This window comes from Prunus avium, chromosome 6 (assembly GCF_965620075.1).
Source record: "Prunus avium chromosome 6, drPruAviu1.hap1.1, whole genome shotgun sequence".
NCBI classification, from domain to species: Eukaryota; Viridiplantae; Streptophyta; class Magnoliopsida; order Rosales; family Rosaceae; genus Prunus; species Prunus avium.
Genome location: NC_142289.1, coordinates 1,669,343 through 1,693,776, shown reverse-complemented (window position 1 = coordinate 1,693,776; position 24,434 = coordinate 1,669,343). Strand labels below are relative to the sequence as shown.

At 38.1% G+C, this 24,434-nt stretch overlaps 4 protein-coding genes and 1 pseudogene across 6 annotated transcripts; all 5 read right to left on the bottom strand.

The window, feature by feature from the left end:
* Positions 1–628: 628 nt before the first annotated feature.
* On the bottom strand, positions 629–8,493 carry LOC110759725 (ARM repeat superfamily protein). The gene is made up of 22 exons (XM_021961833.2): positions 8,095–8,493; positions 7,422–7,523; positions 7,183–7,326; positions 7,016–7,096; positions 6,858–6,927; positions 6,655–6,725; positions 6,418–6,581; positions 6,206–6,277; positions 5,846–6,086; positions 5,665–5,727; positions 5,296–5,559; positions 4,818–4,931; positions 4,579–4,705; positions 4,323–4,492; positions 4,141–4,242; positions 3,624–3,727; positions 3,250–3,544; positions 2,854–3,098; positions 2,237–2,740; positions 1,812–2,106; positions 1,521–1,704; positions 629–963 (listed from the first exon to the last, which is right to left on the bottom strand). The coding sequence occupies exons 1-22, from the start codon at positions 8,209–8,211 to the stop codon at positions 884–886; spliced, it is 3,609 nt and encodes a 1,202-aa protein (XP_021817525.2). The 5' UTR covers positions 8,212–8,493; the 3' UTR covers positions 629–883.
* A 621-nt stretch (positions 8,494–9,114) lies between these two features.
* On the bottom strand, positions 9,115–13,793 carry LOC110759680 (Protein kinase superfamily protein). 2 transcript variants are annotated; one of them, XM_088254966.1, is made up of 8 exons: positions 13,605–13,793; positions 12,746–13,250; positions 12,062–12,346; positions 11,653–11,970; positions 10,993–11,220; positions 10,415–10,515; positions 10,156–10,273; positions 9,115–9,784 (listed from the first exon to the last, which is right to left on the bottom strand). In XM_088254966.1, the coding sequence occupies exons 2-8, from the start codon at positions 13,136–13,138 to the stop codon at positions 9,446–9,448; spliced, it is 1,782 nt and encodes a 593-aa protein (XP_088111092.1). In that variant the 5' UTR covers positions 13,139–13,250; positions 13,605–13,793; the 3' UTR covers positions 9,115–9,445. The 2 variants fall into 2 exon arrangements, with proteins under 2 accessions (XP_088111092.1, XP_088111093.1); XM_088254967.1 differs by having other exon boundaries at positions 12,746–13,198.
* Positions 13,794–15,027: 1,234 nt separating this feature from the next.
* On the bottom strand, positions 15,028–18,229 carry LOC110759728 (NOP56-like pre RNA processing ribonucleoprotein). The gene is made up of 9 exons (XM_021961837.2): positions 18,094–18,229; positions 17,734–17,833; positions 17,505–17,546; positions 17,211–17,390; positions 16,911–17,075; positions 16,580–16,780; positions 15,844–16,341; positions 15,638–15,772; positions 15,028–15,562 (listed from the first exon to the last, which is right to left on the bottom strand). Exons 2-9 carry the CDS (start codon positions 17,809–17,811, stop codon positions 15,245–15,247), a joined length of 1,617 nt encoding a protein of 538 aa, XP_021817529.2. The 5' UTR covers positions 17,812–17,833; positions 18,094–18,229; the 3' UTR covers positions 15,028–15,244.
* Positions 18,230–18,806: 577 nt separating this feature from the next.
* On the bottom strand, positions 18,807–24,272 carry LOC110759701 (double-stranded RNA-binding protein 2). Its single transcript, XM_021961803.2, has 5 exons — positions 24,180–24,272; positions 24,005–24,051; positions 20,811–21,058; positions 20,469–20,688; positions 18,807–20,258 (listed from the first exon to the last, which is right to left on the bottom strand). The coding sequence occupies exons 3-5, from the start codon at positions 21,054–21,056 to the stop codon at positions 19,081–19,083; spliced, it is 1,644 nt and encodes a 547-aa protein (XP_021817495.1). The 5' UTR covers positions 21,057–21,058; positions 24,005–24,051; positions 24,180–24,272; the 3' UTR covers positions 18,807–19,080.
* On the bottom strand, positions 21,059–24,267 carry LOC148293461 (pentatricopeptide repeat-containing protein At3g12770-like; annotated as a pseudogene). Its single transcript, XR_015836669.1, has 3 exons — positions 24,180–24,267; positions 24,005–24,051; positions 21,059–23,808 (listed from the first exon to the last, which is right to left on the bottom strand). The product of XR_015836669.1 is annotated as a pentatricopeptide repeat-containing protein At3g12770-like (transcript).
* Positions 24,273–24,434: the final 162 nt, after the last annotated feature.

The following is a 24,434-nucleotide window of genomic DNA, read 5'->3' as shown; positions in this document are numbered from 1 at the left end:
GCGTGGCATTTGGCATAGATTTTGAGATGCTCCTTGTGAATTTATTATTTAATTAGACTAGTTGGAAGGACACAACACAACAGATGTCGGTACCAAAAGGCTCGCAAAGAAGAAGAAAATAAATAAAATAAAAATCCGAAGAGAAGAAAGATAATGCAATTTTAACCCTTTTTGGGTGGGACGAAGCAATTTTAACCGACATGAAACTTGTTCTCATGTTGGACCATATCCACGTGTCACGATCTGTCCAAACGAAACAACAATGAAATAGTTGACCGTTAGGATTTGTGATGATAAACCGTTTTTAATCACTGATGAATGATTTCATTTTACTAGTGACAGTCACGTGCGCGTGCTAGTTGCGAGCCATATAGACACTGTGGGTTCCAGGCTTATCAAAGGCTGAGCTAACTGGACAATCTGCATCACGTTTCCGAATTCAAATGGGGCACGCATGCTGTTACATCTTCTCTATAAGCAATCATGGTTCGAAAAGGAGATGGTAGCAAACGGCATTCATGACATGCACATGGAAGTTTGGTTTGAGAGGTCCAGACTGGTCAAGTGAAACGAAAACTGGCAAGTGTGGTTTTAATCTGCCTAAGATTTAATAAAAAAAAGAAACAGCTAAAACAAAGATTTCTTCTTCTTTTCTCTGATTAGTGCTGCTATACAAAGAAATGTATCTGTCTGAAAACCTAATTTCCAGGGCAGTACAGTACAACATGGTGTCATGTATCTTCTATTTGAGGTGAACCCATTAGAAAAGTTGTGTAGACCTCTGGCCGAAAAAAGAAAAAGGTCCATTACCTCATCATATTCCTCAAACAGGATTTTCCGTCTTCCACTTGAATTCATTTCTGTACAAGAGATCACACATACATCACAATATGGCTGCCAGTCCAACACTCTCTCCCTCATCCACTCTGGTTTCTGCAACGTTGACGGTGTTGCGAGGCCTTGCTGAAATTATGATTGCAGCAGTATGCTAGTTAATATATACACCCAATTGACTAGCTATTACATAATTACACAGCTTTTGAACAAAATGTAAAAAATCTTCAAAAAGGAAAAGAAAAGATCAAGCCGAACCTGAACCTAAATCTATTTGATGGAGAGAGACAAGAAATCAACACTAAATCTATCAGACCTTCGTAAGAGGGAAAGACAAACCGAGCCAGGTATGTTTATATTTTTTATGTACTGTATCCACTTTTTTTGACTAAGGGAGACAATGAAAAGCTCTTTAGAGTCTAAGGTTCCTTCCTACCACCTTCATAAACCTTATAAAATTAGATGCAGCAAGATTTTAGCACATTTAAAGAGCTAAAGTTAACAAGAAACCTAGTCTGCGGAATGTTTTAATGTTGGGAGAGACCAAGTAGCGAAAAAAACAGGGGGGAAATGCCTCATATAAAATGAAGATATTTGGAAGAAGCTTAAGATTAACTATAGCAACATTGGGAAAGCATCTCTTTTAAAAGCTTGAAAGAGATTGTGAAGTCAGTAATTGGACTTACTTGATACATTTGTTATTACATTTACGCTTTTCTGAGCAACAAGGGCTTTCAACTTGTTTCCAGTAGCTAGTAATAGCAAGCTTTTCATATGTTGCTTTTGTTCTTTGGGACTATATGTCTTCGTCAAAGCTTCTTCAAAAGCAAGCAAATCATGCTGTTTGATACAAGGGAGTGAGAGCAGAACCTGCGAAACCCAAGAAGCACGTCCATTAAGTTTGATAAGTTAAATATAACTAGAGTATAATTACTACCATCCCAAAATATTGGTAAGCAGAAGGTACTGTAACTAACCTGCCTAGGAGTTGGATCTCTATCACAAAGATATATGTATATATCACGACAGAGACTAATCAAATCAGCACTGATGAAAGCATTTGATTCAAGGGCTAAACCTTGGATGATTGCAGAAAAGAGATCCTTAGAAACAAATTGTTGGAGTTCCGTACTATTTGTTGATATCGTTAGAGCAACCAAAGCAGCACAAAAGGAAGAAACTTTTGTCATGGATTCACCATCTGTCCATGTAAAAGCTTCTAAACATATCTGCAGTGCTGGAAGGGCAAGACCTTTGTGCTTCAAAAGGAAACTGTAAATGGAGTGCACTTTCAGACCAGAGAACTTGTGGGGAAAAATAAATTCACAAGGCTGTAAAAGTACAACGGTACAGACCAACAGAAAAAGCTACTTAGATAAGAAACAATGTCAAACAAACATACCCAACCATAGAGCTCGAAGTGAATGCCTCCAAATCTTTGAGTGAAGAAATGTCAACACGACTAACATGCCCAGAGTGCTCCAAGGAAGGAAGCCCGGTATTTAGCTGTGGTGAAGCTATAACAGAGAGGAGTGAACAAATCTCCCGAGTTAAATCCCTAAGTAGCTTTTCTTCCATTACTTCCACTTTTAAGTCTGACCCAGCGAGTATGGCATGGGCATCTGGGACCTTTGCTCTCCCTTCACGTAGAAGACTGGACCAGGAGCAACTAAGAGCCTGCTGGGAGTGTTGAAATAATGGGTGCAAGAGCTTCTCTAACCATGTCTCCCACAAATCCACAGGGCAAAATTTAACCAAGGGAATTAAAACTGAATGAACAAGCAGCCTGATATGTCTGAATTCCATTGAATGTATATTCTCCACTAGAGCTAGAGCAACAGATTGACTATCCAAACATTTGTAAAATGAGTCCCCAACAGAGGTTGCCAAGCCCAATACATTGTACCTGCATTTATAAACAATGCCTCAACGCTAAATGAAGAAAACCTACATGGATGATGAACCAATAAAGAAACTGGCTTAAAGGATTAATAAGTTAGTAGATGCAGGAATACATACCCACTGTCTCTGATACCTTTCAACCAATTTCGTATGTCTGATTCATTTGGTTCTGTGTATCCTTCCTTACTTGCACTGATAAGAGATCCACTAGAAAAGGTTACTGCACCCTTCGAAAATTTAGGGTTTCCTTCACCAAGAAGACTGAATTGCTCAACATCACTCATGGTCATTGCAGCTTTAATCTCTCCAGGTAGTGTTTGGGATACAGATGGAGACCAAAGGGAATGAATGGAGCGAAGCAGCTGCAAATCAACAACATGCACCAACTATTACCATGTTGCAGTCACAGTGAGAACATATTGTCATAAACAATTGGCCAAAAATGTACCGCATTTAGAAGAAATGTGAATGAGGAATTTTAACACAATTAATTTTCGGGAGCAACATGCGTACTTTTGGAAGAGGTGGCAACATCCATGAGAGATGAGAAGCCATAGGGTGCAAGGGAGTGGCCGTTTCTGTTGAGTTGTTTTGCAAATTCAAATGTGCTTTTCTGGTTCCACTTCTCTTAAGTGCCTTCTCAAAGAATGTGATAGTGTGGAAAACTGACCACATAACTGGGGTCTCGGAGCACAAGCGAACAAGACCTAGTGGTTCAGATAGATAATTATTTTGCCACTCAAGCTGCGTCCATTGCTGGCTCAAGGGTTCTAGTAACCAGGCCAAAACTTCTTGCTGCTGCTGCATTCTGCATAAATTTTCAAAATTTTCAATAATAGAATCATTTGACAACAAAAATATATCTATCCATGCCAGAGAATCATTACCCAGCAGCAGAAGCCATGACAAGAAACGCTTCACCTAGAAGATTATGTTCACCACGAAGCAAACAACCTTCTCTTTGCATATACGCCATGGTGTCAGCTATACCCTACATAAAATACCGCATGAGAACGTGAATAAACAAAATGATATTTCCAAGAACTAAGTTCGTGGGTTTGCTTCAGTGGGGATATAGACTAAATTTTTTGTTTTCCTAGGGAACCTTGGACTATTTACACCTTAATACGGGGAGCATTCAAAAGTATCATTCTCGGATACCAGTAATTCATCAAACCCCAATTAATAATTACACAATAGCTAGGAAGCAAACTTACATGCAAAGGATGGATACGATCATATGACAGATTCTACTGATGTAATTTCTAACCAATTACACAAAATGTCGTAAAATAATTTGATGACTTTCATCCTAGTGGCATATGATTCATATAAAATGTGTAAAAGTTGTATATACACAAGAACCAGAAAAATAAAAGGAAATATTTAAGAAACTAAAGTCACCTTCATGTGAGGTAGAATACTTTTGTCAGCAGTTTTGGCTATACGAATAAATGATGTACAAATTTGTAACCTTGCGTACCGTGCACTATTTGTAGACGGATCCTGCAGAAGAATAATATGATTTTAAAGTTTCTCTAAAATACAATGAATATCAAAGTGAAAGTAAATATATTGAAATGGACCTTGACAACAAAAGGAAGTGAGTTTAGGAGCTCAAATAATTTATTAATGACACTGCCTGCAGCATCTGGAAAATACTTCAAAAATGGCCCCATTGCATCCAAGTAGTGCCCCAGTACTTCCACAAGGGCTGGCTCAGTCCACTTCAAAGAAAGAAGTTGCTGAAGCAAACCTTCAAGTGAAGAAGCCAGTAGTGTTAATAAACCCAAGATATAAAATTCTAGCTCTAGGGAGATAAAAAGAAGGTTCCAAATATACCTTCAAATATTTTGCACAGGCCATGTTGAACTTCAGAATGAACCCCACCAATTTCATTTGATCCATCAAAAATAGTGCTTACAACATTTTCTAAAGCCAGCTGCATGCTTTCCATCACAGCTAAGTCCTGGAATTAGACAGAGGATGGAAATTTACAAGAACCATCAATGCAAGCAATTCTGGAATGCTGAAAGCTCTAAAGACAGCAAATCGAATTGAGAAAGTGCTTGTAACCAAACCTGAGCAGGCATTGGAGAAAGCAAGAGGCTTTTGATGATTTTATCAATTCTTTCAGAAACATTAGCCCCAGCTATAAGAGGCTTGTATGAAGTCACCAACTTGACCAGTTCTAACTGCATTAAGATATGCATGCATCTCGTGAGAAACTTTTAAAAAAATGCAGGCCAAGGAAGGCCAACTGAGCAATTTTCATCACCTATGCTAAAGAGAATCATAGAATAAACTTATCCCAACATCACCTTGAGTAATATTATAAACCAGAACAGAGAAAGAAATCTCTGTACGATGCAAGATGACATAAATGTCTAACATGAAAAGAAATGAGTTCCATTTCAGGGTTATTTTGACAGCTCCTCTAATCTGAGTCGCAGTTACTAACAAAGTCAATGAATTGACCCATCCATTCATGTTGTACGAATATGCAGAAACAAAGATAATACGCAGAAACAAAGATATTAGAATGTAAAAATTACTTACCAACTTTGAACGATACTGGCCAAAATTTCCCTTCCCCTCAGCATCATCACTCCATAACTCCAATGGCCCTAAAGCAAATGATGTTCCATGAAGAACCTTTTCTCGCTTGAGCATGTGTTGGAAAGATACATCCAGAATTGCACTACATATTTCATCACTCAAAAAACTTAAGATCTTTCTCTTTTCAGTATCGACTGGGTCAGAACCATCTCCAGCTGAGCGAGCAACAGCCTTTGGCTTTGACATCAAGTCTCTCATTAGTGCCTAAACAAGCATATATGAACATGAAAGATGTTCAAACATGGTAATGTATGACATAGCCTCTACTATTGACACAATATAACAATAATTTGGAAATTCTCTTCGTACCAGCCAAAAGTGGAGAGATTGAAAGTGAAGAGCTAGCTTCAAATGCTGAAAAAAACCTAGCATCTGAAAAAATAATAAAAATAAAAAGTTATGTTGTATTTCAATAAGCAATTACTTGTTGACAGAACAAAAAAAGCAAGCAACAAACACCCTTTTGCATATAACCCGATGTTCTAGTTACCTGTTGTAAATAAAGACCTAGCATGGTGCTATCACCAGCAATACATTGCAAGTTTGTAGAACCCAAAGATACCATACTTTCACATATATATTCCGCAAACTCAATATCGCTTTCATCAATTACCCCAGCACTGGGGCCTGATCTGTACAAAAATTCTTTGGAGACATTCATCAATATATGAAAGATATTACTCATTGCAGAATCAAATTCCGGAGCAGAGGTATCATCAATAGGTCTCTTCCTGCACGTCATAATTCAGAATAACACAACTGTTACGGAACTGTCTTGGTAAGGGCGAAAATCATAATTTATAACTGTATAGAACATTGAACTAGCTACTGGAAATACTACATTGCATACCTTTGGGAAACAAGTTTGAAAAACTCACAAGCATGAAGACGGAAGTCAGGTGAAGAAAGTAAGAAACCACACCTGTGCATGCAGAGATTGAGAGAGAGAGAGAGAGAGAGAGAGAGAGAGAGAGAGAGAGAGAGAGAGAGGAGATAAGAAACAGACACTTGCCAATGGCTTCAAATCAGACTCCACCAAAACTTCAAAGAAGGATACCATACCCATGAATTATACCATATTTTGCAAGATCAGGCAATGGAGCCCATTCAGAATATGCATTAACAGCATTCAAAGTAGCTGTTACAGTTGCTGCATGTTGTTTTGCGAGGTCCAATTGTTGTTTTCCTGCTTCATTCAACACAGCTCCAAAGTGCCTCTCTAGTAACTGCACATAATTAAGCTATTATGATATATCCATTGTACACAACTTCTATTAAAAGTCAAGGAGCCAGACATACAGTGTATAATAGAGGCAATATTTCAGGTAAAGATTGCGTCAGCCCACGCAACAATAACCTTCTCCGATCGCCTGTATTAACCATTCAGAATCAGGGTAAGGCATGCAGCAATCAAAATCCAGAGGAAAAGCATTACATGCATACACACACACACACTCCACTGCCAATTCACAGGCAAAAAGAAAAAAGTGCACAGTATAAACCTTCCAAATCTTCATTGTGAACAGTAATATCTTCAGGAAGCCACCTTAGCATCATGCAGACCAACTCAGCCTAATAAAAGGAGCAGTAGAAAATCAGGCGATTACCTAAAGCATGTTTTAAATGAAATATAGTTTGAACAAGGGGAAATAATATTTACTTGTATAGGACCCTTGTAAGATAATGAAACCAGAGTTGGAAGCAGTTCTTGCCAAAGATTTAGTCCTTCTCTTCTAACCATCTGTAACAGATCAAAACAAGTGAGTATTATAATGCAAATATGAGCATTGGCAGTTTAAATAGATTCTAAAGAAATGCTGTGTAAACCTCAGCAACAAGGGCTGCTGTCTGACTTTTCAAAGCCCACTCCTCACTAGGATTTGCAATATCAGACATTAAATCAACAGTGATATTTGCAAAGTTTCTACGCTCTGTAGGACTTAATTCTTCCCACCGCAACCGGACCAAATGCTGCACAAAAATATGGCCTTTGGGTCAAATGGAAATATTCAAATAATTATAAATCTAACAGAAAGCTGCTTAAAGAACATTCCATAAGCATAAACCTGTAACATTTTAAATGCATGCAACCGAATTTCAGAAGACCAATCCTTTTTCACTAGATGGAATGATGTGTTTGCCAAAACGCGTACATCTCCGGCTTTAATCTGGACAATATGAACAGAAGGTATGGATCAACAAAGGAAAATAATGACAGGTAGATATAGCTTCTTAAACCAAGAAATAGATTCCACAACATCAGAACCTTACAGAAACATTTTATGGATACTAAAGATTAACATACTCCAGAGAAAAACAATGAGATCATCCAATAAACTCCGTCAACTGGAAATTTTAAGGAGTCATTTAAATTTTTGAGCTGTAAAATCTCCTTTGCTTAAAGTACCGTTCCATTCTCTATGACACAGTAAGCCAATCACTAGTACACATTCCCTGAAACTCGATCAAAACACAAACTTTCGCATAACACTAAATTTGACTCTGAATAAATTTTTATAAAAACTTAAAACCCCATAAGCACAATTATCAAATACCCATTTCACAAAAGTCGATCAAATTACAAAAAAACAATACTTCCGAAGCCCAGCAGACTCGCAGAGCCATAACATTCACAAAGCTACCACTTTAAAGTTCAAGGCGGAAAGAAGAAATCATACTTATAACAAAGCACAGAGATAGCGTCACAAGGTAAAGTTTTTAGAGAAAGAAAGAGAGTACAGATTCGAGGAAAGCGACGGCTGCTTTGCGAGCATCGGAAGTGGAGCTCCAGTCGAGAGCTACGGCAATGGCTTGGGCCACGTTGCTAGCCACGTTGTTACTGTTGTTTTCTTCCATTGTTTGCCTTCTGGTTTCTATGGTTTTAGCCCAAGGCTTTTATTGGTTTCCAGAGAGAGAAAGTGAGATTATCGAGGGTTTTCTGTAACAAGAAACCTCTGCGTGTGTTTGAGAGAGAAAGAGAGAGCTGAGGAATTTAATGGCGGTTTTAATAAGAACATGAGAGTGATCTCCTTAGTGGCGGTTTTAAGATTTCAATAACTTTGTTCACCTTTTTCCCCCGAGAAAACCTCAGCTCTGTTTTTCCTTTTCTTTTTCTTCTTTCCCCTTCTTTGCAAAATTAAAGGATTTTTATGATTAATAATTCAATACTAAATAGATCTAGTAAAGTTGCAATAACCTTTAAATCTTATTTTCTTAAGGAAAAAAATGTCCATTTATATTCCCTCATGTTACTAATTTTAATTTTTTCAATGTCCTTTTATATCGATAAGGGCAGTTTCGAATTTGAAATATATTTTAATATTAGGAAAAAAATAACTATTATAAGTACAAAATAACTTTTGAGGTGGGTCAATAATAATTCCCTTGAAAAAAAAAATCTTGTTCTTTAGTTGGATAGGGTTTAGGGGAAATGAATTTAGAAGCATGAAAGTAGAATAAATGAAAATGTACCAGATGTCATCAGCTGATTGTCCAATAGCTTATAAAACTACTTAATTGCACAATGCTTTTGGCATTTATTTATTTTTCCTTTCAGGCTCTTCTTTAATGTTCAAACATCACAAGGTCACGCCATCTTTGTGTCTTTGACTTCGTTTTCATTTTTGGGGCAAAGAATTTGCTCCTTATTTATTTGATGGAAAAGACAAAAACATAAAGCACAAAAGGAACAGATGTGGCCCTTGATGATTTATTAAATCATTTCACTACTCCAAGCAGTAAGCTTCCAACACCACAAACTTGGGAAAAAGAATTAAGATGAAGATATACATAACAGAGGGCAATGCCTCTCACCAATTCACCATCCAAAAAATTGAAAAGGAGCAAAAAGAAAAGAAGAAAAAATCATTATCTTGTAGATATGGGGGAACAAAAGGTAAACGGGATTATAAAACAAAAAAATATATTGTATTTACCCCTGCACTTCTAATGAAACAATTACACTGCGAGAAGAAGCTGGGGCTGATAAATTCAACTTTTGTCTGCTAACAATCAGATACTCCCATGGAATAGGGATTGGAAAGAGGCATCCAACAGTTCACAATTATGTTCCGACCTTATGAACTCGGGTTTAAGCCGCACTTCTCTTTCCTCGAACACGAGCATCCTGATGTTTCTCTCTATGGTTTCCTGTATAGGATTTTGATGTTTCTCGCGCATCATGTATGGTATGTTTCTTCCGTCTTGGACCACCAGCAGTAGTAGAGTCAACCAAAGGACCTGACCAAGTTTGCATTGATTCTTTAGGATAACTGAATGAGGTTGTACTGAAAGGGACATCAGGAGGAACAAGGGCAGGATCAATATGATGTGAAGATCCCAAAGGGTAGCCAACTGCCCCATCCTGGTGTGGTGGAGGAAACTTTTCGCTTTTGCTCTTTGCATTTGCATGTGTAATTAGGCGCCTTCTCTGTTTTAGAAGATAATTGATGTATTAGCATACTTATAAATTGAAACCTGAATCAAATAACTCATCCAAAGTTGGTCAAATTGTTATGTTATGTCTAAGCATGTAAAGCTGTCAAGTACATTAGATCCAAACTCATTAATGTGTGGCAAATAAACAAGCCAAGGTCGCATTGCCAAAGCTTGTTGAAGTGGCAAACCAAACAGGTCAGGCTCATTGACATCAACAGTATTCTTTAGACAACACTAGACCACTTTTTTTTTCTTTCTTATTATCTTCTTGTAAAAATACGTAATCTAAAAGCATATTTATGTAAATGAAACTGTGAAGTTATAAGATGACAATGATTGATAGAAGCAAGTCATTAGACATACGTCAATATTGGATTGAAGCTCGGCATTGGCTTCTGGAGCAGCCATAGCCCTAGGAGCTCGTTCACGTGTGCGTGTTTTCTTTGCACTTTCAGCTTGGGTTCTACCAGCAGCTCGAAGTCTGCACAACCACCAAAATTATGCTTGTCACATTTCACACATTATAGAATATAAGCGAACTTATGAAATTAATTTCACATATGGTGGTTGAGTATCCAAACATGGTGAGATCTAAGCTTCAAAAAGTCTACAAGACCCATACCTACGAGCTTCATCGTCCCTGCGTTTGGCATCAATTTCTTTGGTTGGGGGATACTGTGGGAGGCTAGAAGGTTCACAAGCATAAGGCTCTGTCATGAAAAACTGCAAGGAAAGAATGAGCAAAACAGAGAATATAAGTACATTTATCAAAAGGAACCATAGTAGCTTAACATAATCACCAACTAGCACAAAGTATGCATGATTTTCATCAATGCAGTCATGGACTAGCATATGGAACTATAGTGATGGTTAGGCACCACACTACCAGATAAGACTTGGACCCCAACTTGACACAGTTAAGCGGGTGACAGTCTAAGGATTACAATGCTTAGTTTCATTAACCATTACAGACCACAAGGCCCTAAAATAGTCAAGGAAAGAGATGCAGCAAACACATCAGTTTGCATTTTTTCTCTTTTTTTCTTGGAGTCTTACCTAAAATCCGACAAGTCTACTATCAAGAAATCAAGATTTGTTGAAGTTGATTAAACTTGTAGAAAGAAATACAATACATAGAAAGAAGCCATACATTATCAAGATCTTGAAATGATAACAAATGGTCATAGTGTTAGAACTCACCTCACTGCTCAATGCAGCTGTGGCTGTCTGACGTTCTGCTGGATCAATTGCGAGAAGGGCTTCGATAAGGGGCAATGATGATGGAGGAAACTCTTTAAATGCCTCTCTTATGGCTCTTTTGTAAGGCTCCCGGGGCCTAAATAGAGTCGCATTGGGCAACTTTGCCTTTTTCCAGTATTCATCTGAAGGTGAGCCACATAGTTTGTATATCTTATGTAGTTGCTCCACCTATTTGAGCAGTAAAGATGTCAGACATGCTCTACAGTAGGCAGTTTACATATTTATGTCAGAAACACAGTAAGCAAGAATAGCATAAAATGTCCATATATATGTTATCATATCAGCATTTTTTAAACTTACAAACAATGAAAATGAGGTAGAAAATGGAAAAGATTTTAGCTTTAAAGATCTATTACAACCAACTGAACACAAGAAACTCAGTGTTATGAAAGCCAACTAGATATATCATCCAACCATGGCAATGACATTTAGGAAAAACAACTTGGATATATGATCGTACAACCAAACCAGAGGCAATAATTATAAATTACCTGGCGATATCTCCATCTTAAACATTACCAGTTCAATGTCTTCTCACAGATTTAGTCTTTTACTAAGCAAGGACAAATGTAAAATCCACAAAGAGAGTAAACATGTTACCTCTGTACGACCAGGCATGATAGGCTTCCCAGCTAGTAACTCTGCTAAAATGCAACCTGCACTCCAAAGGTCCACGCCCACACCATAGTCAGTAGCCCCAAGAAGAAGCTCAGGAGGTCGGTACCATAGAGTAACCACCCGACTAGTCATGGGATGCTTGTGGTTTGGATCAAAAAAAGAAGCCAACCCAAAGTCAGCAATCTTAAGTACTCCTCCGTTGTCAATCAAAAGATTTGATCCTTTAATGTCACGGTGAAGCACACCACGGTTGTGACAGTGCTCAAGTCCAGATAGCAGTTGATGCATGTAACATTTGACCTGAATTGTGAGATGCCAAATAACGAAATATCAGAATAGTTGCTTTCAATGTGATAACTAGGTTTCAAAGTTTAGGGCAAAAATGGCTAACCTGAGGTTCTGTAAATTTAATATCTGGGCTTGCAGCAAGTCCAGCTAGATCATGCTCCATGTACTCAAACACCAGGTACAAACTACATGACATCCTCGATGTAACCAGACCCTCCAACTTTACAACATTGGTATGATCCAGTCTCCGCAAAATTAGGATTTCTCTAGCCATAAATCTCACGCTCTCAGGTTCCAAATTGTCAAATCTAACTTTCTTTAGTGCAACAATTTTCCCCGTCAACATATCTTTAGCTTTGTACACATTACTATATGTTCCTGACCCAATCTAACATTAGGGAAAACAAAATGAAGGGAATCAAAACCATACACAAGAAGAGTACATAAACTAAAGCATAGCTACAAGATGAACTGACCAAGAAAGCTACACAAGATGAAATATCCATAAAAAAATGATACGACCCAAAATTATGTAATAGGCATTGTGCAATTAATTGCAATTTTGTTTACGGCCACATCATTTGTGATAGTCACTCCAAATAGGAAGATTTTGAAGAATGCATCTAAAATGACATGGCTGATCACATTTTCCCTTCAAGTCATAGCAAACGACCATAATTATGTGAAATTCTCATAAACCATCTCCACCACATCGTTTTTACAAAGCAAGCAACAATAACAATATCCACTTTTTCCAGAAAAAATTAAAAGGAAAGAGAAAACGCACCTTATCAATTTTCTCAAACGTGTCTGCTTTCCGTGGAATCCACCCATTGAGCGCCTCCCCGCACGCCTCCGTGAGCCAGGGGGGCCACCCGGCTGCCACCTGCTCACCACGCGATTGCTTCGGTAGATTACCTAACCTTGGGTTTGGCTTTGACCGCCTTCTCTCCCCCCTGGGAGGTCTTTGACCTCCATGACCATTCTCCTCCTTCTTAGCCTCACCCCCACCCACATGAGCCTCACCCCCACCATCATGAACCTCAACAGTCTCACTATCTACCTTCGGCACCACAACATCATCTACCTTCCTCTTAGATTCTACACTCAAATCCTTCTTCTCACCCTTAGACTCAGAATCTACTCCTGAGGACGCTTCTCTGCTAATCACACACCCCATTCTTAAATCTAAGCCTCATCTCTCAACATGGTCTATGCAAAAAGCTCTTCACTCACAAAACTACAAAATCAACCAATTTGCAACAGCAGATGGTTAAATACCCTCCAAAAATCTACAATAAAAAAGATTCAAGAATCAGCCTACACCTAAAACTTATCAGAAAATAACTTCCGCAGATCAACCTTTTCACCAAACATTAACCAGTACATAAACGCATGTGATTAAGAGAACGCAGTAACCACAATCATCAAACCAAAATGAAAAACAAGAAAAAGTAGCTGAAAGTTCGAAGTTTGGTTAGAGAGGAATTGGGGATTCTTCAAGCTTCACTAACAAGTAAAATTAATTGATCTGGGTATTAAGAAAGTGAGTGAAGGAAGAGATTTCCCAAGAAAGTGACAGACTTTTAAAGAAAGAAAGTGAGATTGGAAAAGCAAGTGATTTAAAGAGGAAGAGTTAAACTTACTGTGATTGAATCTGTGTCTGTGATTGGTAAGATTTGTTACGTTTTTTGTTTTGGTATGGTTTTGGCGTCCTTTGTGGCTCTCTCTCGGACAAGAGGCCGAATAAAAAGAGCAGCAGATCTCCCAATTTTCCTAAGTCAAACCCGACAACTCTCTTTCTAATCTCTACCTCTCTCCCAACAAAATAAGGAATGAACGCATTTATTTATATTACTCAAATTTTCTGGGCAAATAGAATTTCTTCTTTTATTTATTTCTTGTGCGTATTTAGTTTTTTATTTTTTATTTTATTATTTATTTCCCCTGAAGACACTATTTCTGTTTTTTTACTAACAAAACCAATTCCAAATGGGAACAGGAAAACACAAAATGACCCAAAACTTTACCAAAAACTTGTTTGAAGAGTTTTCAGGAAAGTTTTGAAAACTTAAAATATAACTACAATGTTGAACCAAAAAAAAAAGGATATAACGGAAAGTCACTAGTACTACACTTCCGTTAAAATTTTCAAGATCGAATTTGTCTTTTTCCAAACAATTGCAAAAGAGGTCTCAAGCATTGAAAAAGTTTATTTTTTACAGCTTGCATACAATATGTCGAATTTTTTCATCATCGTTTTAATCATTTTCATGTAGACGGAAGTGTGAATCCATTTTTTTGTTGGGGATACTTATAAATAATACCAAAAAAACTTTTTTTAAATGAAGTAATTATTCTTTGTAGGAAACTTATTATACTTTTCTTGGTTTTTAATTTTTTTGGGTCATATTTTGAAAGGAGGAGGAGAAATGCCGTTGAGGTTTGAACATGAGACCACTGATCAAAGTCAGACTACTAATGCTAGTCGAGCTATAAATCCGTTGGCACTATTCTTGGTTTTTCAAAAAGGCCCACTTTTTATATAGACTGATTTTCCCACTCCCTTTTTATCCATTTACACTACATTTTTCTAAACAAAAAGGAGTATAAGTGAATAAAAGGGGAGCGGGAAAATCATTTACCATTACAAAACCTAGTATAAAGACATAATTTTCAAATAAAACATATCCCCACGTATATTTCGTATTTACCAAGTCGTTGTTCCACACTAACAACAGTGCAAAAGCCAAGATCAATCTTTTTTTTGGTCAAATAGATCAATCTAATTTGTGAAGAAATAATCCACCATTGGAAGGCCTCAAAAATTAAATGGTGCATTTGGTCTCTCTGCAAATTGCAGAGTTTCCCAAGTACCACAAAGTTCGACTCCAGGAAAGAGCGGAAAAGAAAGAGGGTTCCATAGCCCACTCTAGATTTTAGAAAAGCAAATGTTTGTGAGAGAGAGGCAGAAACTTCCCATCCAATGTCAAGTGAGAAATTCCCTTAATTTTTTTTACAGCAGCAGGCAAATTAAAGTTTGGAAATGTAAAGAGACGCAGAGAACGATTGGATGGGCAAAACGATTCTCCTTGACCAACTTCATGTAACACTTGTCTATCAGAAATTAGAGGTTACATAATAACTGCATAAGTAGTTTGAAATGACCACACCTAGCAAAGAAATAAAACAACAAAGACCCGATTTTATATATAGAAAAGCTGACTGATTGCCCTAACTTAAACAAAATTGTTGAGTTTCCAATCATTACAACTTCCGAAGTTCCTCAATCATCACTTTTCTTCTTCTTCTTCTTCTCTTTCTTCTTGCTTGGCGTATCAGATTCTTCTTCAGCTTGTTTTCTTTTCCTTTTCTTCTTCTCTCCGGCATCAGCATTTTCAACCGCATCAACATCCTCAGCTGAATGCTTCTTCTTCTTCTTTTCCTTCTTCACGGGTTCTTCTTCTGCTTCTACATTTCCATTTCTGTCATTTGACGCAGGCATGTCTTCATCATCAGCCTTCTTCTTCTTTTTCTTCTCTTTCTTATCTTCTCCAGCAGGTGTCGTTTGCCCAAGAACAGAATCTGCTGCGGGATTATACGCCTACAGAGAACAGAAAGGGTTAAAATAATCAACTGACAAACTGAAATAAAAATCCAAAAGAAACATTTGTCAGACCTTGGCAGCAGTTATCAATCCTCCAGCTCCCTTCTTGCGATCCTTGTCGTAGACTTCAATCTTTGGTTTGCCTTTAGCTGATCCAGCAAACCGACCCAACTCTCTGCCTTCAAGATTCCTTAACCGTGCTTCAAGCTGCACAGATGTTTATCTCTAAGCAGATGCTTTCAAAATACTAAAAGAAAACAATGAGGAAAAATACATACCTTGGCTCGATTTTCCAGTCCCATTGTGTTATCTTGGTTATCTCCAAGAGCATCATATCGAATTGCCAATGCAGTTTTTGCTGCAAGTGAGCGGGATATTTTACCCTTGAGCTTTGGTGCTGCTTGACCAATCAAGGATGCATGGTAAATAAGCCCATATTTTGGTGTTGCATGCTTAGTCTTCAGTGCTCTGAAGAGGGCCTTTTCAGCTCCAAGAATCTGAACTGTGCTCCCAGGCTGCTTTGCAAGGTTCAACAAGCTACCACCATGGGCAATGAGGCGAGCACCAACAAGCTCTCCAACAAGAGCAGTCAAATTTGGTGCAATGGTGTTCATCCTGTTTTTTAAATAATCATATAGCTGAGCTCTGTACTCAGAGAGAGAGAGAACTTGGTCACAGAGTTCTTTGATGTTAATCAAATCAAGCTCGCTAACTTCAGTTCCCATAGATATCATAGCTGCTTCCTTCAATTCAGTTTCAACCTCCTCTGGCAATATCTGTTATATTTTGACCAAGAACATGAGATTTATTAGCAACACAAAAAAGTGTGATGATAAAACACAACTACCCTTATCTACCCATAGGCGAGCAAGGGAGATTTAGAACTTAATTATAGAAGATTTGTTCCCCAATGATGAATAAATGTTAACCCAAGAAAAAATGTGTGATGGCAGCAACTTGGTCATAGAGAATATTCAACCATAGACAGCAGCAAAACAAATCACCAAATCTTACCTCGGAGAAATCAAGCTTTGCAGCATTGGCACGATAGCCCATCAGCTTCACTGCCTTGGCATAAAGGATATTGTCCTGGACAATCTTAGCAAGCTCTGGAAAATGCCAACCATACCATTCTCGAACCCTCATTGCATATGTATTTAGCTCTTTATCAAGGTCATCAAGCAAACCAATGGCTTGAATAACCATTGTATCAACCTGAAATTCAGTAAATTATATTAGGTCTATAGAAACCTCCCAAAACGAAGCTATCACTTGAAAGAGCATGTTAATTTCAATTAGCCACAGTACAAAGTCCTGAGACATCAATTCATAAATAAAAGCACACCTTTTCAGCACTGAACTTGAGCTTGTATCGAGATAAACTATGGGATAAACCCAAGCTCATTGGAGCCAAATCTTGAACTTGTAGACCAGCTATGAGTTCAGTCAACTGATTTCTTACACCTCTCATCAACTCCATAACAGAATTGTTGTGAACGCAGTCTATTTTCTGCAAGAAAATACATGCACTAACTTAAATAATATGAAACACGAAAATATCAACTTAAAACAGACCACTATCTCCTTAATCATCAAAAGATTTCATAACAGTTCCAAATTTCTCTAAAGCAGAACACTGGCATACCAGTTTTTCCTTGATGACATTTCCAAGCTTAGAATCTGCAACAGCCAGAGTTTCACCACTGCAGTGCGCACGCAAGAACTTGCGCAGACCTTTGCTGGGTTTACTGTCAATCAGCAGGGTTGCTGCTTCCAAAGCTTCTGATGTATTCTCAAACTTGGAAAAAGCTTTCAGTTTGACAACCTAAACCAAAGCCATGTACTGATTAGATGGATAACTAACAAAAATTATTTTGGAGCATGAATACAAGTAAAAGTAATACACATACTACACACACATAAAAACACAGATAGACACCTGTCTAGCTGACTCTGCACTTGAAAATTCCTTCCATAGATCCTGCAATATCATTTAAGAGGTACATGAAATCAGACCCAAAACTTAAAAGCTGAGATAAATAAACTTGCAAAGAAAGCTAGGATAAAAAATAAATTAACACATAGAAGCATTTTTCACAGATTCCTTCACTCTTCTCAGATATCAAACAAAATACATTACATAAACACGGTTTTAAGACGGTAATTACCTCAACTTGGGTGAGCTTCCCTTCATTTAACACTTTAAATAAGGCAAAACCTGCCGGAGTTTCGAACAACACAAGCATTTTTCCAGCTTCTCAAACACACCTACACCAAAATACACAAGCATAATCACCCATAATTTTATTTTTTTTATAATCACACGGAAAATCTGATAGCAACAAAATATTCCTACTAATACACCCAAAACCCATCAAGTTCAAACTTTTACTATGAAACCCATTGCCCCACTGATCATTTTTAAAATCCACAACTTTGCACAAGAACAAGAAAAGCACACACGAACGTGTATATACAGAGGGAGGTTTGTTCAACGATACATAGTCATTAAAATCGTAATTTCTTACCTCTTTATGTGCGGAGCTGCGAGAGAGGGGGAAGGGGGAGAGGGTAGAGGGAGAAAGCTCAGAAGAGAAGGGTCTAGGGTTTATTGTTCCAGGTGTAGAGAAAAGTTGTATATTTATATAGTGGTCTCTCTAGGATGACTGAAAAAAATACACGACATGTTTGTGAACGACATCTGTCACCGGCTGGGGTACTCTGGGAATTATGAAAACCTATCTGGACATTTGTGCCCCAAGAGTTGTAAGAAATTACGGTGATTTGTAACGTGGCAAGCGTGCAAGGCGGGTGCATAATGTAACGTTGGGCATGTGATACATAGTTCTTTTTTTTTTTTCCGATCGAAAACATGCGATATATAGTTCTTGATACACTAGGGTTTTTGGGGTTTTTCACGGAATTTTTTTTAGTTGGTTTTTTCGGTGTTTTTAACCTGTAAATTGAAAAATATTTACCAAAACATAAAGGGCTTGGAAATTTAGATCCCGACTGATTAATATCCAAATTTCATATTTAAAGTAGAAAATATCTTAAAATTCTAAACACCCCAAACGTAATATGTTGAAGTTTTAATGTGTTTGTGAATACTGAAAGTAAACTGAAAACACTAAGAATACTGTAGCATGTTTAACACTATAAAAATATTGGTTTAAAACCTATTGTGCTAAAAAGAAAGTAAAATGAACACGAAATACGTTTATTTTTTTTGAAAACGATATATAAAAACACAAAGCTATATTTCTCTCCACCTTTAGCCAGTACATATATCACTCACGTACTTTGAAAAATAAGAATAAATGTCTCAATCCTGATAAAGCTCAAAGAATCTGATCTCAAATTTATACAAGGAATTCCAAAAAATAAAAATAAACTACTGCTTTATTTGTAATTACTTTGCAGAAGCATCAATGGCTCACAACATAAACTACCAAAAAACTAATAGGACTTCTGTATTATCTATACTTGAATCATATATGAAGTTTACTAAGCACTCAACTTGCTTTTGACATGTCTTCTTGATTGGTATCTTTCTTCTCCATGTTTGGTAACTCTCTCCTCTGGCTAGAACTTGGCATTTTTCTTGCTGGTGGAGCTGAACAAACCGGTACAACTGATCTAATTCGAACAGCTGGTGCCATGAAGCTAGGTCGTAGTCCTCCCAGTTCTATTCTTTCAGGCATGGGTGCGGCTGAAGACGAAGGAATCCCAGTTCTCATTCTTGGTGGAGCAGGAATCCTGCTTGGGAAATTTTGTGGTCTTGACCCCAGTGAAGAAGCAGGGCTTACAGTTCTCATTATTACAGGATCTGCAGCAAATTGTGGTCTTAGGTTTGTAGGAGTACTTACTCTTGGAGGATTTTGGGGTCTCAAATTGGGCCTACAAGAGTCAAAGCCATGAGGCCTTTGTAATCCAAAGTCAACTGGCTTAAAACTAGAATCCATGATCCTAGGGTGAGGCCATCCAAATTGCCCAGTTGGGTTGCATTCCAGCTGAAGGCTTCCAACTTTGCTTCCTAACTCACCAAGCTTCTGTTTCTCATCCTGAACTTGTTCCTGGATTCGTAGTTCAGTGCCGCTGTTTCCAGGACTAAAGGGATCTGACACTACAGATGGAGAGTACTCGGGTGATTCTTCTGGCTTTTCTTCCTGTATCTCTTGAATAGTCACTGTGGACTTGCCCCTGATTGGGTTAGGAACTAAATGGTTTGAGAAGCAGAATGATGGGCCTGAGGTAGCAATTGTAATTCTAGGTCCCGCAGAGGTTGACTGTTGCCCCCTTGCTGGAAAGTATAGACAGTGATCAGGGTGGAGCACAGATTGCATAAATGGAAACATCTGAGGAATAGATGGAGTAGCTAGTGAAATAGGAAGCGGCAGCAGGCGATTTTGTTGCTGTAATACTTGCTCTTGCTGCCACAATTCATACATTGCTATTTCAGGGGAATAATTAGAATAAGCCCAGTTCTGGAATTGCATAGGATATAAGCTTGGTGATGGCAGGGTAGATTTGTTGTAGATGGGAATGTATGTCTGCTGTCCATGTCGGCGATCACTTTGAGTATTTTTAGAATCTGATGGCCGAAAACTTCCAAGAATACGAGCAATAATTACTTGTTCTTGTTCTTCATTGCCTCTAGACTCCGCTGAAGAAGTTGAGCCACGTCCAGCCACTGCATGGATAACATGGAATAATTTACATATATAGGCGTTTACCTTCAGTGAAGTAAATTACAGATATGGGCAATTTCCTTGGTTGAACTAGTAAGCAGCAAAATGCATGAAATAGTGCATGGAATCTTTCAAGGCAAACCACAACATGCTTGTTTTCTAGAGCACACTCGGAAGAAAAAGAAAAAGAACAATAAAAAGAAAATGCATACATTTTTTCAGGGCTGTCCAAGCAGCCATCGCAGCATTTTTCTGAGCTTGTTTCTTTGTCCTAGATGGTTCCCCCATAAAGCTCATTCCTGCTAGCTCAACTGTACATGAGAACACAGGAACATGGCCTGGTCCAGATCGAACAGTCGTATAAACAGGAAGGTTCAACCCAGCTCTATGAGCAGTTTCCTGAAGTAAGTTCTTGTAAACTCCAGTTTCATCCTGTGCAGCAAAAACCACAATACTAATTATTGAACAACTATGCACTATTGAAGTTTGAGTACATAAAGAAACCTTTTCCACCAAACTAAAACAAGAAAAGCAATACAACTTTTGCTACTAACCAATACTCTTGCAGCCAATGCTCTGGAAGGGCCTCTTTTTGCAAGTGTGTTCAATGCTACTTCTGCTGCAGCATGTTCTGCCTGTCTAAGAGTAGAGCAAAATGTAGGACTTTCAAAAGTTTCTCCACTGAAGTTGACAGTTGCTTTGAATCGAGGGGCATGGTCTGGTCCTTCTCGGATGCATGAATAAGATGGCAAATTGAAGCAACTTCTCTGAGCCAACTCTTGCAATTGGTTCTTATACATGCCTGTGTATACATGAAACAATGTGGCACATGCCATGGTAGGTTATTTCATTAATTATACACTTGGTGGATGACAGGGGTAATTGGTAAACTGTTCCTAAATTTTCATCATTAGATGATGGTCAGATTATGTGATTTCATTACAATATCTTATTTGCATACGAATTGACATAAAAAAAATTGAAAAAACTTTTTGACACTAGAAAAATCAAAACTTCAGCCTCAGGTCTTGACTTGGCAGCAATTCTTGTGGGGGTAAGTTTACAGACAGGAGCTAAGCTTCAAAATTCTTGTCACAAACTAGCCACGTCCTCTCTCCACAAGAAGACTTACAGGAGCATTTCCCATCAACAAAGTGATGGAAACGATTGGCATCTCTCACAATAAGTTCCCTCCTCACAATCTTGGATATATATTTAGTCACATTGTGACAATCAACACATACACGGAGATTCTTTGTGATCCTAATCAAGCTCCCAGCTGGTGTGCTTAAAAGTCCAAATGCAATGGCTAATCTCTCACTGTGGCCCCATAGCAACCTTGCCTTCGCAGGCTCATCCACGTCACGAAGAACACAACTTGCATCAGGTACATAATCAGAAGCCTCCACTGCTACTCTTAAATTCTCCAAATGCTGATGAATCTCTGCCCAATTTGGATGTGAGTTGTCTCCAGCAAAAAATTAGTAAACTTGGTGTCCTACTTCAATCAAGCTATACCCTGGTGTTTTTTTGAGTCCCTTCATCCTCATGTGGCTTCGAATATAATTTACGGAATCCCATCTCCTTGCTTGAGCATAAATGTTTGATAACACAACATAAATTCCAGGGTTCATGGAATCAATACAAAGTAATCTATCTGCTGTCTTTATACCCCAGATCAATGTTCTTGTGAGCGTGACATCCATTTAGCAATGCTTGAAGAACATAATTACCTGTTTTATAAGGCATTTGCTCCAGCAATGCCTCTGCTTCTTCAAATCGGCCTGCTCGGCTTAAAAGATCCACATAACCAGCGTAGTGTTTTTCGGTCAGCACAATGTCAGGGTCTCTCTCCAAGCTATGGAATAATTTGATCCCCTCTTCGACAATTCCTGAGTGACTACAAGCAATTAGAAGAGAGAGAAAGGAAGTTTCATTTGGCTTAAATCCCTCATCCTTCATTCTTCTATAAACGCCAAGAGCTAGCAGTCCATAACCATGAATACCATAGCTTGTTATCATAGAGTTCCATAGGATAACATCTCTACAAATGGAACAATTTTCAAATATCCTCTCAGAATACTTTATTTTTCCACACTTCGCATACACATCAATCAAGGCTGTCATGTTAACTACACCAAATGCATGGACATGCTGAATTAAATTACCATGAACACTCCTTACTTTCTTCAGAGAGCCTAAACGGGAACAAGAATGGACTAAACTAACAAGAGTTACCGAATTTGCAGCAATTCCCTTTTCTCGCATCTGACAGAATCGTTTCAAGGCTTCTTCTGCATGCCCATTTTCTGCCAATCCTACCAGCATAGCAGTCCATGTAATCATGTTCCTCCCTTCCATTCTGTCGAAGACAAAAGGTGCTTGCTTTATTGCACCACATTTAGAGTACAGATCAACAATGGCAGTGGAAAAAATGGGATTTAAATCAAAACCCCTCCTAAAAGCACAACAATGTAGGATTTTTCCACTTTCCAGATCAGCTGTTTGAGAACAGCCCTGAACAAGGCTCACCATAGTCCCAGAATCAAACCTACCATCACTTGTGACTAATCTGTGGAAGAAGACAAAAGACTCATGTACCAGACCATTTTGAGTACACCCCGATATCATGACATTCCATGAAACCAAATTTCTTGTCTGCATGGTCTCGAAAACCCAACAGGCACTTTGCATTTCACCCATATTACTATGCATATCAATTAGTGAGGTCCGTACCTCATTACCCACTCCCAGTCTAACTATGCACCCATGAACACATTTTCCAAGCTTGAAATCCCCACTTTTAATGCAAACTTGAATTATGCTCAACATAGTGACTAGACTTGGCCAAACCCCACAACTACACATTTCTAGAAACATATCAATTGCCTTACTAAACTGACTAGATTGCACATAGCCACCAATCATGGAATTCCAACAAATAACATCTCTTTATGGCATCCTATCGAAAAACCTTTGTGCATCACCAATCTTATCGAATCTCACCAAGAAATTAATCATTGAACTCCCCAAGAACCAATCACTTTCAATTTCTTTATCCACAGCTCTCTTAATAACTTCCATATCCCTTTTATAATCTGATAAGCCCATGCACGCCTTGAGTGCACATTACACATATAGCTATCAATCTCCAAATTGCAAGAACCCATCAAACTAAACAAGTTAAGAGTTTCATTGTATCTCTCTTTTCTTAAATACCCATAAATCATGGCATTGCATAGAAAGGTTATTAGGTGACAAAATTGATCGAACACATGACGGGTATCAACCAAACTACCCAAATCAGAGTAAGCTTTAACAAGCTTTGTAGCCAAAATCTGGTCTTTGAATATAGAACTAGTGATAATCTGGGAATGGATGGCCTTGACCCAGATCAGTCTTTCTGAAAATTGTCGTAAGAGTGACAAGAATTCATGAACATTGGCAGGTGATTGACTGAACTGGGAAAATGCGATCGAAGAAGAAGAAGAAGAAACATATGCTGTGAAGCAAGATGAGGGGCAGAGTCTGAAGGGTAATTTGGGAGCAAAGCTGTGGATATGAAGGTGCCCATCTTAAAAGTTATGATATATAGAACAACAAACAACAACTATTGAATTTAGTTTAGCAATTGACCAAGAATAAAACAAAATTCATATGATTTAGAATACAAATGAAAAGAAATTCATTGTCAAACAAAAGCAAAGGAAGTAAATCCTACAACCAAAAACAGAAATGAATCATATACCTCAAATAATTTGACAACATCCCAAATAGAAACTCCTCGTCAAAGACCTGAAGAAAAGAAACATATCATATAGTAAGAGAAGATAGAGAGAGATAAACCCAAAACCTAAATCATATACACGGTTTGGTTCCAAAAAAAGCAAATAGATAGCGAGCAAATCGAAGAAAACATTGACCTTTGAGCGCTTATCGGCACCAAGATCAGCAGCCTCTACAACTTTCTTCCCAGCAGCAATAGAGTATCGAAGGCAACTGTCGAGTCGTCTATCGTTCTTGCCAATTACATAAAGTGTGGAGCTTCAATATCTTGAACATGTCATCAGCTCCGGAAGGTAACTGTTGCTCAGAGCAGTGTGCGGTTTCCATGATATTTGTGTTGTGTTGGCAGTTTTTTATTTTTTTTTGTTTTAAATGGTTGTTGTTTTACCGTT